The sequence below is a fragment of the Cydia splendana genome, chromosome 19, assembly GCF_910591565.1.
Source record: "Cydia splendana chromosome 19, ilCydSple1.2, whole genome shotgun sequence".
Classification (NCBI taxonomy): domain Eukaryota; kingdom Metazoa; phylum Arthropoda; class Insecta; order Lepidoptera; family Tortricidae; genus Cydia; species Cydia splendana.
The window spans coordinates 11839984-11856501 of NC_085978.1; the positions used below are offsets into that span (position 1 = coordinate 11839984).

The 16518-nt window shown below is 38.3% G+C and overlaps 1 protein-coding gene across 1 annotated transcript in view; it reads left to right on the plus strand.

The window, feature by feature from the left end:
- The first annotated feature begins 993 nt into the window (after positions 1–993).
- Positions 994–16518, plus strand: part of LOC134800113 (signal peptide peptidase-like 3) — a 31527-nt gene continuing 16002 nt past the window's right edge. The window contains exons 1-2 of the mRNA XM_063772587.1: positions 994–1169; positions 8374–8481. Coding sequence (XP_063628657.1) covers positions 8411–8481 — 71 coding nt within the window. The 5' untranslated portion in view covers positions 994–1169; positions 8374–8410. The remainder of the gene's footprint in view (positions 1170–8373; positions 8482–16518) is intronic.

Consider the following 16518-nt stretch of genomic DNA (forward strand, 5'->3'; position numbering starts at 1 on the left):
CTAATAATAACACAATGCCAAGTTTTATGAATATGGTATTGGAATTTTTGCTTAAGTTTTTCATTGAGATAAGTATTGTCAAAAGTTATTCTCTTCTTATCCTTCTACTTGTACAATACATCATTAATCCCACGACTCCTTAACGCGAAGGTGACTAAAACGTTCATATAATGTTACATCATCTTTGAACATCCTTCTAGATTCCTCCTGGAATTTTTGTTTCCTTTTATCAGCATTTCCCAATGCTTTAGCGTGGCCTGCACTTTCAGCCTGGAAACAAAAATATTAAGTGAATTTTTACATTGAAATTGCATTATTATTTTTGACGAAATTAGTTCATTGATTATGCCATGGTAGTGGTGATTACTGATTAATTATGCCAAGGAAAAAATTAATATTACACATTACATATATCAATGAACTGATACTACTCAAAGTACAAACCTCAGTAAGGTAGGGAAATCGCAAATAAAACATATTTTGCTCTTCTACTTCAAAATCCTGTGCCAGTTTACGTAAATGTTGCGGCTCCACCTTTTTCACTAGACGATCTTTGCCTCTAAACAAATGTCCATTGGGGAGTCGATTACGTCTCAGTAAAAATTGTGTTAATTTCATTTTAGTTAATTGAATGTAATCCAAAATTAAGATTATAAAGAAATAATACCATCGGATATTTGAGGTTAAGATTAAATGTCAGTGTCAGAATGACATATATGACAGTGGATAAAGCGTCTGAGTTATATATTTAAACGCTCAAATTTCATTGATATGGTACAAAATCAGGTGCGCCAACTTCCGAATATTCTATACTTGAAAAATTATTGCCACTTTTAGCACATTCAATTAAATAATTGATTCAATATATTTTAAATAAATAATTCATATTCATGGGTAATTTAATAAAGTAGAATTAAAATAATTTTGAACTATAATTATTATCTCCGTGCAATTTTATTTTATTGCCATTGTTCTTGACTTCTTGAAGTTGCACAACACTAGCTATCTATGATGGCCGTCGATTGGCTGTCGGACGAGTGTAGGGCTTTTATGTAAATAAATTTTGTGGATAGCAGTCCACTCGATGTTAGTTTAATATCAAGTAATAATTCCTAAGCATGGGATCACGGGGCTGACAGTGATATAATTGAAAGCAGTCCCCGGCTTCGGTGAGCGTTTTTTATGTGTATTCCCATCAGTAATTAGTACGCTTCTGTAGATTGTTTTGGAAGACTTCTCTTTTATTTATTTCTCATCAACAACTGATCAATAATTAACAATTATAATTGCAAATATAGTCGCTAAAGCAACTTCATTGAGGTCGTTTTCTCCAACAATACATTGACCGAGACATATTGGAAGTTCGTTTCGGTATTTACCCTTTCACTTTATTGTACATTATTTTCGTGCTCTACTTATTCTGATCTTTTTGGCGACAATTGACGTATTGAGCGACGTATCTCCTTTCAGAGTTGTCCAAAAAAGTTGCTCTTTTATTTCATTTTGTGTGAATTTTCTTTAAGCTGTAAACTAATATCTTTACACTAAAAGTGACCTACTTAGATTTTCTTTGCCTTATCGGACTGTTAGACGTAGTCCTTACTATCTTCCGGTTACATGACCCCTGTTATACAAATATACATCCATACAGACTAACTTCTTGATGTAATTGTAGTGAAGTTATCTGAAATTACTTATTTATTTACATACCTAGTCCTATCTGACATAAGTAAACAACTAATAAACAATATTGTGGCTTGATTAAGGTTTATAAATGCTTAAGTTTTATTAGGGCACAAATAGATATAACAGCACTAACATGATAGTGGATATAAAATTGATGTCTTGAGTCATTAAGTCATTATAAATATGGTCTTAATCATAATCATTTTATTAGACAATGCTCCACCCAATACACATTATATTATTTACTAACATAAGATTAAAATAGACATTACAATAAAAATTAAATTAATATTAGTTATAAATTTAAATAATCCTCCTGAGACCCAGAAGCAGTAGTTTTGTCTTTTAATTTGGAACTCTTAGTTACTCTATAAAAAAATCAAAACAGATTGTGGAATATGTACAAAAATTTTTGGACACCTCGCCCGTTTAGCAACTTCCGCTGCTGACTGTATGCGTCTTGTTAAGTCAGTCTTAAGCAAGCAAAGATACAGCAAAAGTATAAATAATAATTGAAGTCACACTTCATTTATTATTAATATAGGAAGTAGTTGGGCCCCAGGGCACTGCACTCTTATCAGAAACGGGTGCTATGCTCCATTAAGATTAGCTGGAGCAGGTGCAATTGTTCGATAATGTTTACACAATGGTTATTGAGGCTTAGCATTATATAGCCAATCTCTGTTATTTAATCTGATTCTGATTGTTGTAATATGTACAGAGCTATTGATATATTTTCAGCCTGGTAAATTTTTGCTAAATGTATTTTATCAGCTTTCCGTAACAGTTACATAGTTAATTTTCTTTGAGTAACTAAGACTGGGTGCTGGTGGTTATTTAATTTTTCTTTTGTGGTGCAATAAAGTGTATTTACTTACTGGTACTTATCAGTGCTGGATGCTAAGATGAGATTATGCTAAGATGAGATCATTTATTTTATGGCACTTTCCCCTTTCTATGGTTTTTTATATAATTTTCTTCTAATATAATTAAATAAAGTACTTTTGATCTTATTAGGCTGTAATCTATAGTTATGAACCTACTATAGGCATAATAGCCTACAACCTACAGTAGACAAGACAGCCCCCAATCAATGAGGTGTGTGTTAAAAAAGTTACATTCAGATGAATATCAAACTTTAAGCAATACTATGAGGTAGCCATAAGATAAAATAACCCTTTCTGACCTCTAGTTATTCATATCTAATATCTTTAAACAAGCAATTCTTGTTTATTTATTTATATATATATATTTTGGGGATCTTGATCTGAAGCGCTGGTGGCCTAGCGGTAAGAGCGTGCGACTTTCAATCCGGAGGTCGCGGGTTCGAACCCCGGCTCGTACCAATGAGTTTTTCGGAACTTATGTACGAAATATCATTTGATATTTGCCAGTCGCTTTTCGGTGAAGGAAAACATCGTGAGGAAACCGGACTAATCCCAATAAGGCCTAGTTTCCCCTCTGGGTTGGAAGGTCAGATGGCAGTCACTTTCGTAAAAACTAGTGCCTACGTCATTGGTTGGTTGTCAAGTTACATGGGATTAGTTGTCAAGCGGACCCCAGGCTCCCATGAGCCGTGGCAAAATGCCGGGATAACGCGAGGAAGAAGGAAGGATATATTTTGGGGATCTTGGAAACGGCTGTAACAATATTGATGAAATTGTTACAGCCATTTCCAAGTTTTCGGGAGCGATAAATCGATCTAGCTAGGTAAATGTGTGCTTTGCTCGGAAAACATATAAAAGTCTTTGTGAGTTTTTAAATGTTTTCCGAGCAAAGCTCGGTTGCCCAGATATTATTCCATAATAGATTACAATAATAATAACCTTAGATCACAGCATTTGCATATAAAGGACCTACAGACCTACATACATTTTTGCCAACATTATTTAAAATCAGTTTTAAATGAAACACTACCTACATAATTATTATTGTTACCAGTATCTTCAAATGTCCAATGTTATGAGATAATTCAGGTTGTTTTAACATACATCACGCCGAGCCACTGCAGTTTCACTGTTGGTTTGGCTCAGGTATACAAAAAGTTATTAAAGTTTTTATAGGTCAAATTATTGCTCTGAGTTTATTATTCAGTTTATATTATCTTGTAAAGGTAAGTGCTTGTCATTTGAAGGTAAAACATAGAAACAAGTAGGTAAAAAATTTAATTCTTTAATAAAACTTTATTATTTATTCTTTTTTTAGAAGTTGATAAAACCTGACCTGACCTGTTGAGTCTGAGAAACTCAGGTGAAATAGACTAAGTTTATAAGCTCTAAACAATTCAATCTACTCATATAAAAATGGTTCATTTTAGCAGGGTGCGAAACTCCTGACTTCGGCCAAACTCGGCTCCGCTCGGCTCAGCATTGCTCCGAGCAATTTTTAGGGTTGACACAACTTGACGTCCCTTTGCGTGCACGACCACAGATAAGATAATGGCTTGAATTTTGACTACCCTAAATAGCCGAAAGGGATAGTGCCATATATTAAAAAGGGACAGCATGTTTCGACCCTGAACCGCTGTCAAACTTCGGTTTTGTAGGAAGTTTCCTTTCTGTACGGCAGTACTATTATTTATTCTGTGATTTTAGACAGTATAAGGGAACACTGGGCACTAACATACCATAGTCCTCGCTTTTAACTGACAATTGTAAACCCTATTGCAATGATATAAGGTCTGCCAATGGTCAGTCAATCTCTTAAAGTCCACCATACAAAATTCTCTTATTTTTTTAAATATCTAAATTAATTGTTTGGACTTTGGATGAATTTCGTTAGTTTGAGAAAGCAATAGAACAAATGCAATTTATTTGGTTCTAGTTATTTGAAATTGAGTGTACATTGTACACAAACGGAGTGGCCATTGTAATGCACACTGGGCCTTACGAGGTGCGAAATTAACTTTGTCTGTCTCCCCGTATGTACCGCCGCTTAAGGTGGGTCCACACTTGTGACAATTTACCGAACATTATCTCGTGCCATTATCAGAAACACGTGTCAGTACCATTAATGTGGACGTCTTTTTGTTACGCGAACAATTGTCACAAGCTACAGTTACGGTTCAATCCATTCCGAACACAGGAAGAAACTACTGAACACAGAAGAAACGGCAGGACAATGTATGGAGTTACGATCTACTAGCCGTGGCCAGTGTGGACGCTGGTCTGTGTACTGTCACGCATCTAAAGTCACGTGTCACGAGCCGATCCATCGAGAGTCGGTTTTTTCAAAGGATTTTCGCTATTGTCCGCGTGACTAGGACACCATGTTCGCTATTGTCCGCGTGACTAGGAGACGTCCACACCTACATTTATGACACGTGTCGAAGTACGCCAGATGACACAGGTACTGACATGGGGTAGGAGTGGATCACGTCGTGACGTGTGCCGGTCGGTACGTCCCCCGCCCGCACTTCGCCGCCGCGCTGTTCAATCATTCACGCAGCACACGCATGTGTGTGTGTGTGTGTGTGTGTGTGTGTGTGTGCGTGCGCGCGCGCGCGCGCGTGTTTGTGAGAGTGTGTGTGTGCGCGTTAGTGTGTGTGTGTGTGTGTGTGTGTGTGTGTGTGTGTGTGTGTGTGTGTGTGTGTGTGTGTGTGTGTGTGTGTGTGTGTGTGTGTGTGTGTGTGTGTGTGTCGATGAAAGCGAGTGGTAGCGGTACGAATCCACTTCCACCGATCGTGATCTAACCTACAACATAGATTTAGCCGTCCACATTTAGCGTAACATGTCCTGTAGCGATGCCACGTAGTCCGGTCCGTCATCATGTCACAAGTGTGGACCCACCTTTACGCTTTTAGATGAAATTTGGTATGGAGATAGTTTGAAGCATGGGGAAGGACATAGGATAGTTTTTAGGGTTCCATACCCAAAGAGTAAAAACGGGACCCTATTACTAAGGAGTAACTAACTATCAAAGACAAACTATCTCCATACCAAATTTCATCTAAAAGCGTAAAGGTGGGTCCACACTTGTGACATGATGACGGACCGGACTACGTGGCATCGCTACAGGACATGCTCCGCTGTCCGTCTGTCTGTCTGTCTGTCACCAGGCTGTATCTCATGAACCGTGATTGCTAGGCAGTTGAAATTTTTACAGATGATGACTGTATTTCTGTTGCCGCTATAATAACAAATACTAAAAACAGAATATAATAAATATTTAAGTGGGGCTGCCATGCAACATACGTGATTTTTTGCCGTTTTTTGCGTAGGTACCTAATGGTACGGAACCCTTCGTGCGCGAATCCGACTCGCACTTGGCCGGTTTTTTTAAGTTATGCTCGCACGGTCTGCAGCTCATATTAGAGCCACTAGTGATCAAAACACAGAAGCTAGTAATAAAAAACCGGACAAGTGTGAGTCGGACTCGCCCACCGAGGGTTCCGTACTTTTTAGTATTTGTTGTTATAGCGGCAACAGAAATACATCATCTTTGAAAATTTCAACTGTCTAGCTATCACGGTTCATGAGATACAGCCTGGTGACAGACGGACGGACGGACGGACAGCGGAGTCTTAGTAATAGGGTCCCGTTTTACCCTTTGGGTACGGAACCCTAAAAAACTGTCTGGCAGATAAATGTTGGTATTTATTTGGGTAAGATTTGGGAGGATATCTGTGAGATAATGTTTACATCATATGATGTAATGATTTGTTTGAACATTTGGTTGGTGTGGAATGTGCTACTGTTTGTTATTATTGTGATGCGTGTTTTATTACAGAATACGAACATTTTATATATTTATTTATTTAAACTTTATTGCACAAATTTACACAAAAAGAGTACAAATGGCGGGCTTAAGAGCCCATCAACGTGCACACATGAATTTTTGTAAGGCAGTCTCGTGGGCCAGGGGAAATGAACATTCCAGAGGATCTACCGCGAAAACCAAAATTCGCAAATTGCGGGGAACTCTCTTGCGAACTTCGATTTTCGCGCATATAGCCCAGGATGCTAATAGGCTAGGTGACAGATTTTCATTCACGATATAAATCGATCAGGTTTGTTTTTAGGATCAAATGTCTATATGGGACCCATTGCAATAAAGCAATACAAAAGTCAGAAATGATAGTCAAAGTCTGACAATCGTACTTCACTCGCGAAACGCCAAAATGATAAGTGATCGTGACGTCAAGGTCACTGAGAGTCCATCTTGAAGTATGGACAAAACAAGATAATAGCGTTTTTGTCGGTGAAATATTGCGTTTATGTACATAATTGCTATACAATCTTTTTTTGGATAACATCGAATCGAATGGTATCCTTACTTAATTCAAGTTTAAAAAAAACTTAAATTTTGGAACTTTCAGGTCCTGTATTTTTGTATAATTTCCATATATAATTATAATATCCACATTATTGTGATAAATTGCTCATTTGCTATCTATTTTACTAGGTTTTGTTATAAAATTCAACATGTGTCATCATCCGTATTGTGATAAAAACTCAGCCAGTCATCAATTTTAGTTTTTTAAGTTAGGTAGGTATGCATACCTACAACAGTTATCTATAGTTAAAAGTAGGTACCTATGAGTGTGGCCAAAATGACTAAAAAAGTTAGTCATAAAGAAGGATGTTGGAACGCTGTAATATTGTGTCCATTTATGGTAGAATTTATATTTGTATGTGATAACTTTTCTCTATCATATCAGGAATATCAGGATACGATATTGGATAAGCTAGTCAAATACAATGTACAAGCGGAAACGATAAACGACGAGTTGCCCATGTCCTAATATTATTACTTACTGATTATTTGTACTTATTGATTTGCTTTCGACCCTTTCGACTATGGTATTTGGTGCGTCGAACATATCAGTTGCAACACCTACTGACATATGTAAATTTATTAATTTCCGCTACCCAAAGGTTGCCTGGAAGAGTTCGCTTTTTAGCGATAAGACCGCCTGTTGTTTACCTCTGCTTTTATTTCTGTTTTCTTTTGTATTGTTTTATTTTATTGAGGTGTGATATAAAGAGTATTTGTATTGTATTGTTGTTCAAGCCGAAGCCTGTTTGCCTTGTATTTTTTTTCGAGACTCGAAAGCCACTGCCACTCCTTGCTGGGCCAGCCTTTTAACTCCCGCGTACGACACGACAGAAACTCTATCTGGTATTTGGCTGAGATATGTGCCAGGGCCTTCCTCTGCGTCTTTTCCCCTTAATCTTGCTCTCGAGGATGTTTAAAAAACCGGACAAGAACGAGTCGGACTCGCCCACCGAGGGTTCCGTACTTTTTAGTATTTGTTGTTAGCGGCAACAAAAATACATCATCTGTGAAAATTTCAACTGTCTAGCTATCACGGTTCATGAGATACAGCCTGGTGACAGACAGACGGACAGTGGAGTCTTAGTAATAGGGTCCGTTTTGGTATAGTCGCGGACGGTCTAGAACGCAAAATGACTAGTGTAATATTTTGCCTATATATCCCTTTTAGTCTACATCGCGAACGGTCTAGAACGCAATGTATGTAGACCGTCTGCGAATAACCCCTTGCTAACTATGTAAACAAACCGCCATATTGAAATTGTATCTGAATGATGAATTTACTAGTGACTTTTGTTTACATAGTTAGCAAGTTCCATAGAATGACACTTTAGATGCCATGTCCAATATTGCGTACGTTGTCCTGTCAAGGGTGGTTAATAAGAGCTAACAATTGTTGTGTTTTGATTGCAGACTGATCTCGCCCGCAGCGCCCCTCGGCCGGTGAAAGATGGCGCAGGTGGGCGCCAACATGGAATACCAGGAGTACAAGTGGGCCTACTCAATCATGGACTCCTCCAAGTAATTATCATTCCACTGTCGCTGTGCCATATAAACATTAACTTAACCTTTTAACCGCCATAATTTTTTTCATCGATCGTGCTCGTATCGCCGGCGGTACGGAGTTACACGAAGTTTTTTCTTATTTATCAGACCGCGGCGAAATGAGCCTGATTTTGTTTGTCTTATAGGTATATCAGCCTACGGCGGTTAAAAGGTTAAATACTTCGTAAAGACGGGCCTTACGAACCGTTTAATATAAGATAAATTAAATTTAAAGTTGGACAGCCTGATGTATAAATTGTGTGATACATTAAAAAACTAAACTTATGTACCTAATGAGGTTGAAAGAAAAGATATAAATTTAGGCCATAAAATACATTAGCTACGTTTACGAGCGAAGTGTGATGAAAAGTAAACACCTGTATGTACTTTCCACACAGTTCTCTGACTTTTAGTAACTCTTATTACAAAGACACAAGGTCTAACAATGGTTAGAGGGATGCTGTGATCATACCGTGACGTTGATGTGAGCAGGGAAACCTATAAAACCCTCGCTAGTCTGAGTCTGCCTAGCTTGATGGATAACGGCTGTAAATATTCTCCAAAATGTTTATCGCAGTTACACTCGTGCGAGTGCAAAATCTAAACTGAAAATCTAAAATACTTGAGACTACTTAAAAACACATCAAAATATTTAATAAAATAATTTGATATTTTTGTTGTACACATCTGAATTTTCAGTTGTTCCCAGGAAAAGGGTGCAGAGAGATACCGAGACGGGAAAAAGTAAATAAAACATTATTAAAAAAAACAACGGGTTGCACTCCGGGAGTGCCTGCAGAAGTGAAAACTCAACGACATTGTAACTCAAAATATTAAATACATACCCACATACATACCGGTCAAAATCATAACCCTCCTTTTGCGTTGCCGTAGTCGGGTAATAACAGGGCCATATAGTGCAAAATGTCTGTAGCACTATGTATAATTGAGGTTAACGCCATCTAGCGTTGTATCGTCGCATTACTTGAAACCCCTAAGCACATCACTGTGGGTAATACTGGTACTACCGTTATATTAATACCAGTTTGAGGGAAACTCACTAGATGGCATTTAAATAAAAAAACAATGACATTGTCCGTCACACATAACATAAGTCACGCAAGCGCCCTGCGCCGCCTACATGAAACAGCAGGCTCAGGCATACATTTTCGCCGTGCGGTAGAAAGAGACGAGAGACGCCTTGCGCGTTACGCCTTACGCTGTCTCGAGTTTATAATTTTTTCCCCACCTCAAAAAGTGCACAGCGCCGCTGAAGAAGTTTTCACTTCAAAAATATAAATAACTGAACAGAATTTACTGTACGGCGTTGTGATTGTTTAATAGTTGACAACTGTAACAAACCAACGGTTCTTCCATGATTATAATCGGAATTATTAAGCGTGAAATGGTGTCAATCCTCTCGGCCACAACCACAACGCTTGTCGCTTGGTTTTGTGTTCGAACGACATTAAACATATATATATATATATATATATATATATATATATATATATATATATATATATATATATATATATATATATATATATATATATGTATAGAAGCAAGTCACGTTTATTTTGAGTTATTCATTATAAACACCTATTCAGTCTTTATATTTGCTGTTTGTCTATTTTCATTTCTGACCAAATACAAAAGGTACGCTAGCATCTTCTATGCTGATCCGTATAGACATAATCGATTCTGCGGCGAGCATATTACCTATCATTACGTATTACTTAATAACAGGGATGTAATTAACGATAGTATACACGCGATGATGGATAACACATTAGAAATCGTATCATGTAAAATCGTCTCTGGACCCTGAAAATACCACAATTTTTAAGCTCTGAATAATTAATTACGAAATGCTTTGTTTAATTTATTTTAGTAACAATAATTGACAACATTAAAATAAAACTGACCAGCGAACTGTAAACTTAGCTGATGATGCTTAGCTTAGCTGTATTAATGATGGTACAGTCAACTGTAAAAATATGGGTGTAGACAACTTACTCAAAAATATGTCCCATAGTTCTTAATTCACTGACATAAGAGTTATGCTGGGACATATTTTTGAGATGATTTGTACACCCATATTTTTACAGTTGACTGTACAACGTACATAATACATCTGATTGAGTCAAATGTCAGTCAGTCAGTTAATCTAAACTCTGCACTCGGTAATATACAGCCAAGATATTAGGGTGTTGAAATTATTTTCATCTTAAATTCTAATTCGTAGGGAGTGTAATATAGTGCAACTTTGGCTGATTGATACGGGTCTAACTACACATACGTTTAAAAATATCATCATAATTACTAGAAATTGTAACTTAGTCATTATTTCATTAATCACAAAAGGACCCGCATAGTCCACCGCTTCCTAATCAATGGTAAGAAGGGTCCGTTCGTTCGTCGCATTTTCAATTAGTTGCATTATTACGGACATAAGTATTTTTAGGGTTCCGTACTTAAAAGGAAAAAACGGTACCCTTATAGGATCACTCGTGCATCTGTCCGTCTGACCGACCCCCCCTTATCTCCGAAACTAGTGTCTAAAATTTTGATAAAATTCACAAAATAGTTCTTTACCTATAGAATAGATGACAGGAAAACCTATTAGAAATGTGCAGTCAAGCGTGAGTCGGACTTAATTACCTAGTTTTTGATGCGACCCCTACGGGTTTTTTAAAGACATTTCATTCCCGTTCCACATAAAAAATACATTGTTAAAAATTGGGTAATGTACGGAACCCTCTGAACGCGAGTCCGACTCGCACTTGGCCGGTTTTTTCCTTTGATGTGATTCATTCTACAAACATTATATTTTTTCCACATCTTTATCCTGGATTTTCTCCTGTATGAATGCTAAAATTTCTAAAGGAGCCTGAGGTCCGCTTTGGCAAGTTGGCAACCTAATCCCAAGAATCGGCGTAGGCACCTACAAAAGCGACTGCCATCTGACCTTTTAACCTAGAGGGGGAAATATTAAGCCTTGTTGGAATTAGTTCGGTTGGCACGCCATGTTTTTTCTTGACCGAAAAGTTTGATATACTGATATTTCGTATAGTAGGTAAGTACAGAAGTTATGAAACACAATAACTTATGACACGAAGAGCCCAGTGTAAAAAATCACCAGTTTTAGGCTGCGTTTCCAACAGAGATGTGCGAGGATAGGTAAACGCAGCATTAGGAATCTCAAATATGCGCAAAATGCTAATGTACTAACAAAGGGCCGCGGTTTGCGTATTACGGTTATGAATAACGAATTTTATTGACATCTAATAATATAAAAATAATAAGGAGTTAATGATACAAAAAACCTACTTTAATACTCAGTGTCACGGGCAATAACTCAGATTATGACACGAGTGTTGAGTGCTCCGTTACACTTAGTGCTTCGTGTAATTACCATTGTAAAGTCAAGCTCCGTGTCAAAATTAATGGGAATGATCAACAAGTTGGCTTTACGACCAATTTCTACTTTCGGTTACAACCGTTAGAGATTTATAGCGATATTAAACGATACGTATCAAGTTTATTTTATAGGGCACTCAGGTATTATTTTTAAAGTCCTGGAGCTTGACAATCTAGTTTCATGACCATAAGGGCTGATTTAGAGACGGCGCGCGAACTTGCATGCGATTTTAGTTACATTGCGGACTGTTGGTTACGTCCAATTCAACCGACTGATCAAAAACCGCAATGTTAAAGAAACTCGCATGCGAGTTCTCGCATCGTCTAAATGAGGCCTAACTCTAGTTTATTCGTGAAAGCAACTGACGTCTGCCTTTCCATCCAGAGGGTGGAGAGGACTATGTAGTGTGCCGGGCTCGAGAACGATCTCCGTTTATTAATTCATTCATTCAATATTTCAAGCATTCCCCAAACAAAACAGAGAACGTTCGTTCTCGAAAACGCCACAACTATATTTGGGACAAAAGGTTTTTGGGAATTGCGCTGGTTTTATTAAGAATTTTTTCATTCGCCGATAAGTCAGACCAGTAAGTAGGTATGTAAAATTCTAAAAAACACTTTGCTAATAGGAGTGCATCGAACCTCTGCTCTGATTTGTATCCCGTTTATTCAGTAAAAAAATGAACATACAAAAAAATCAGTACCTATTCCCTTTTATACGGCTTCCGTGGGGGCTGAACTGGCTTCTAAACTGGAAAAAACTGCGGTCACGGTCCCATCCGGTGGAAAGCATAATAAAGGACGCTTTGTGTTCATTCACGTTGAGGTTGACCGGTTGATACTAACGCCGCGTTGCGTGTACAAACAGCAACACTCCTGACTGTATATCGGTGGACTTTATTACAAAAGGCATAAGGTCCACCTTGTATCCAGTGATCCTTTTCTATTTAATTAGTAAGCCTATGCTTTTAGCCTTTTAGGCGTCAAGATATGAGGCGAGCCCTAAAAAAAGAGCTCACAGGGCTCGAGTCTTTTGGATCATTAAATGGTACGGTCAGCCAAGAAAGTGGTCTACCACTTTTCGACTCTATCAATCAGATAATAGAGTCGAAAAGTGGTAGACCACTTTTTTGGGTGACTGTACCTAGGTCTAAAGGCATAGCCGGGCCGATTTTTATTTCGTTTAATTTTTTTAGTCAGATTTATATAACATTTTGGTAAATAGATGAGAGTTCCCTGTTCTGTGGGTTCAATATAAGCGCAATATCACCGTATGTCCTGAAAACATCTTTCTTTGAGTTACGAAAACGTAAGGAAGTTTTGTAACTCACGGCAAATTACCAAGTTGTCCCAAATTAGGATTTCCTGTTTATTCCGTACACAATAAGGAGCTCCTCAAACTTGCCAATTTTTATCAAAATCTGACAGAAAAAAACGACAACAACATATAAATCGTCCCAAATGATAGTTAAAGTTTGACCTTTCGTACGTGTAGGTTAAAATCTCCGTTGTGCCGGTGCCGTAGGTATAGTTAGATTAGATTCACAAGAGCTGTCGCGAGATTTGTACCGAACTGTCAAAATTCTCATATAAAGTAAGCGCCATCAGCTTTTTAGTATTCGCTAGGTGCACGGCTGGTGCTGCCCTCATTTTGTGGGCTTTACTACGTTATATCTTATGGAGTAAAATTAGTTCTAACGGCTGTCGCTAGCAAATGTGCAACATTCTATAATATTGCGTCTGCTTGTGACAATCAGTTCCACTTCCCCCTCCATCGATTTAGCACCTTTGATAGAGCAAATAAAATCGTTCTTAAAAAATGCAAATAGGTGTCTGAAAAATGGGGTCAGGATACTAATTGAACTTAGTCTCAGCTCATGCAGCGCTAATCAAGACACATTGTCGTTATTGTTTTATAAAGTATTTTCAGTACCTATAGGTATGTGTACAGACCGGCCTAGTCGGTTCGGTAGTGACCCTGCCTACGAAGCAGGAGGTTCCGGGTTCTAATCCTTGCAAGGGCATTTATTTGTGTGTACATCACAGATATTTGTTCCTGAGTTATGGATGTTTCCTATATATGTATTTCGGTGTCGGTGTAGATGTAGTGTAGGGACGCCCGGCCGGAAGCAGGCGGGCTGTCGATCGCTTGTCACGTTCAGTGTAGGCTGTAGACTACATCCTTAAAACACCTCCTTAGATGCTGCAACTATCATATGCAAAGGTGCTGTGGCCAATGATGATTATATCGATAAATATCGTCTTCATACCCACAACACAAGCCTTATTGAGTTTACTGTGGGACTAGGTCAATTGTGTAAGATTGTTCCATAATATTTATTATTATTTATACCAGCAAACATAAGTAACAAGCGCTGGTGGCCTAGCGGTAAGAGCGTGCGACTTTCAATACGGAGGTCGCGGGTTCAAACCCCGGCTCCCCTTCGGCTCGACTTTTTCGGAACTTATGTACGAAATATCATTGATATTTACCGGTCGCTTTTCGGTGAAGGAAAACATCGTGAGGAAACCGGACTAATCCCAAAAAGGCTTATATAGTTTCCCCTCTGGGTTGGATGGTCAGATGGCAGTCGCTTTCGTAAAAATTAGTGCTTACGCCAATTCTCGGTATTAGTTGCCAAGCGGACTCCAGGCTCCTATGAGCCGTGGCAAAAAGCCGGGTTAACGCGAGGAAGATGATGATTACCAGCAAACATAAGTAACTTAGCGGTGAATGAGTTACAAATCGTTGACTTTAGCCATCTTAGAAGTTGGCCTGGTCTCGTTATTGTTATGAACTCATAAATGTCATTACAACTAGCTAAAAGAGCATACTGAGCATACATAGTCGGCAAATTGCCTTTAATTACACCTGAGAGCATCTTAACAGGCCGTGTCAGTGTGTTGCAGTTAGCAGCGCGCGCGCAGGCCAATCATCGGGCGCCAGTGTAACGTGACCTGAGGGCCTACTGCGAGCCTCGTTCGACGTGTTGCCTCCCTGTCACACGTACGTTCGAATTTACAAGTGCGACAGAGAGGTAACACGTCGAACGTGGTTCGCGGTAGGCCCTCTGGGGCCTAGCCAAGATGACAATCGTTGATAGAAAATGGCCAATATTACAGGGTTCTATTATGATTCACTATTATCGAACTGAAATTTAAACATTGTCATAGTGACATTAAGTCTAAATATCTGGGAGACCGAGCTTCGCTCTAAAACATATAAAAACTCAAAAATGCGCGTTTACCAAGAGTGAAGCATACAGCAAATTTCATCGAAATCGTTAGGGCCGTTTCCGAGATCCCCGAAATATACAAAAAACAAACAAGAACTGCTCGTTTAAAGGTATTAGATTTCAACTATCTTGAAAATGTAACATGAACTTTGTAATATTGAGCCAGCGATCTCTGTCATACCGATTTTACCGATACATTTTACCGATACAATGTTTCTTTTCGTTTTGCGTTTGTGGATGTACCATTGTCATCCTGGCCCCCTGTTCTGTGCTGTCTCCTCCACTGTATCAGTTTTAGACATAGACATTTGATAAAAATTATTTAACATCACATTAATGGTACATTTGAACATAGATTTAATAATGTCTAAGCATTTGAACATAAAACGTTAAAAACTTTTAAAACAAATTAAAAGTATGTTGACATACAAACAAAACAGCGTGATGTTGCCTGATGTTAAAAAGGGGCTCGATTCAGCAGTTGTTTTAAGTATCTCAACCTTCAACGTTTGCCATGTGGTTCGTAAGCGTCTAGAATTATGAATGATATACATTGTACGTTTTATATAATAAGTCAGGGAAATTGCATGGGTCTGTTACATAAACTGTTTCCGGTAAAGTACCGTATCGAAGATTACCTCATTTCATTTTATTGTGAGCTAACTGCCGTTTAAATCGTGGTTAAGCGATTAGGCACTTGACGATGCGTAAAGAAGGTTAATTGATATATTTGTACATAGTTGCAATGACGTGGCGTAAAATGTATCTGGGACAACTTCTTCTTCTTCCTCCTGGCGTTGTCCCGGCATTTAGCCACGGCTCATGGGAACCTGGAGTCCGCTTGGCAACTAATCCCAAGAATTGGCGTAGGCACTAGTTTTTACGAAAGCGACTGTCATCTGACCTTCCAACCCAGAGGGTAAACTAGGCCTTATTGGGATTAGTCCGGTTTCCTCCCGATATTTGGTACGAGCCGGGTTTGAACCCGCGACCTCCGGATTGAAAGTCGCACGCTCTTACCGCTAGGCCACCAGCGCTTTATCTGGGACAACATGATCGTAAATCTATTTTCTATAATAATATTACAAATGCAAAAGAAACTCTGTCTGTTTGCATTTTTAACGGCTAGCTGGACTATTTAGAAAGCTCATGGCTCGAGAGGTGCACAATTGGACATTTTATTTTATGTTTAGTAGTAAGATTTATGTGCGTATTATGCACTTTTGACTTATGTATCATATATTATGACTGTATGTGTTCTAAATAAATGAAAACTACTTTTGATACTCATCTAGGTATATCATGAGGGAGGAAGACGAAATACAGATCGTTAGAATGGTCTAATGATCTGCAT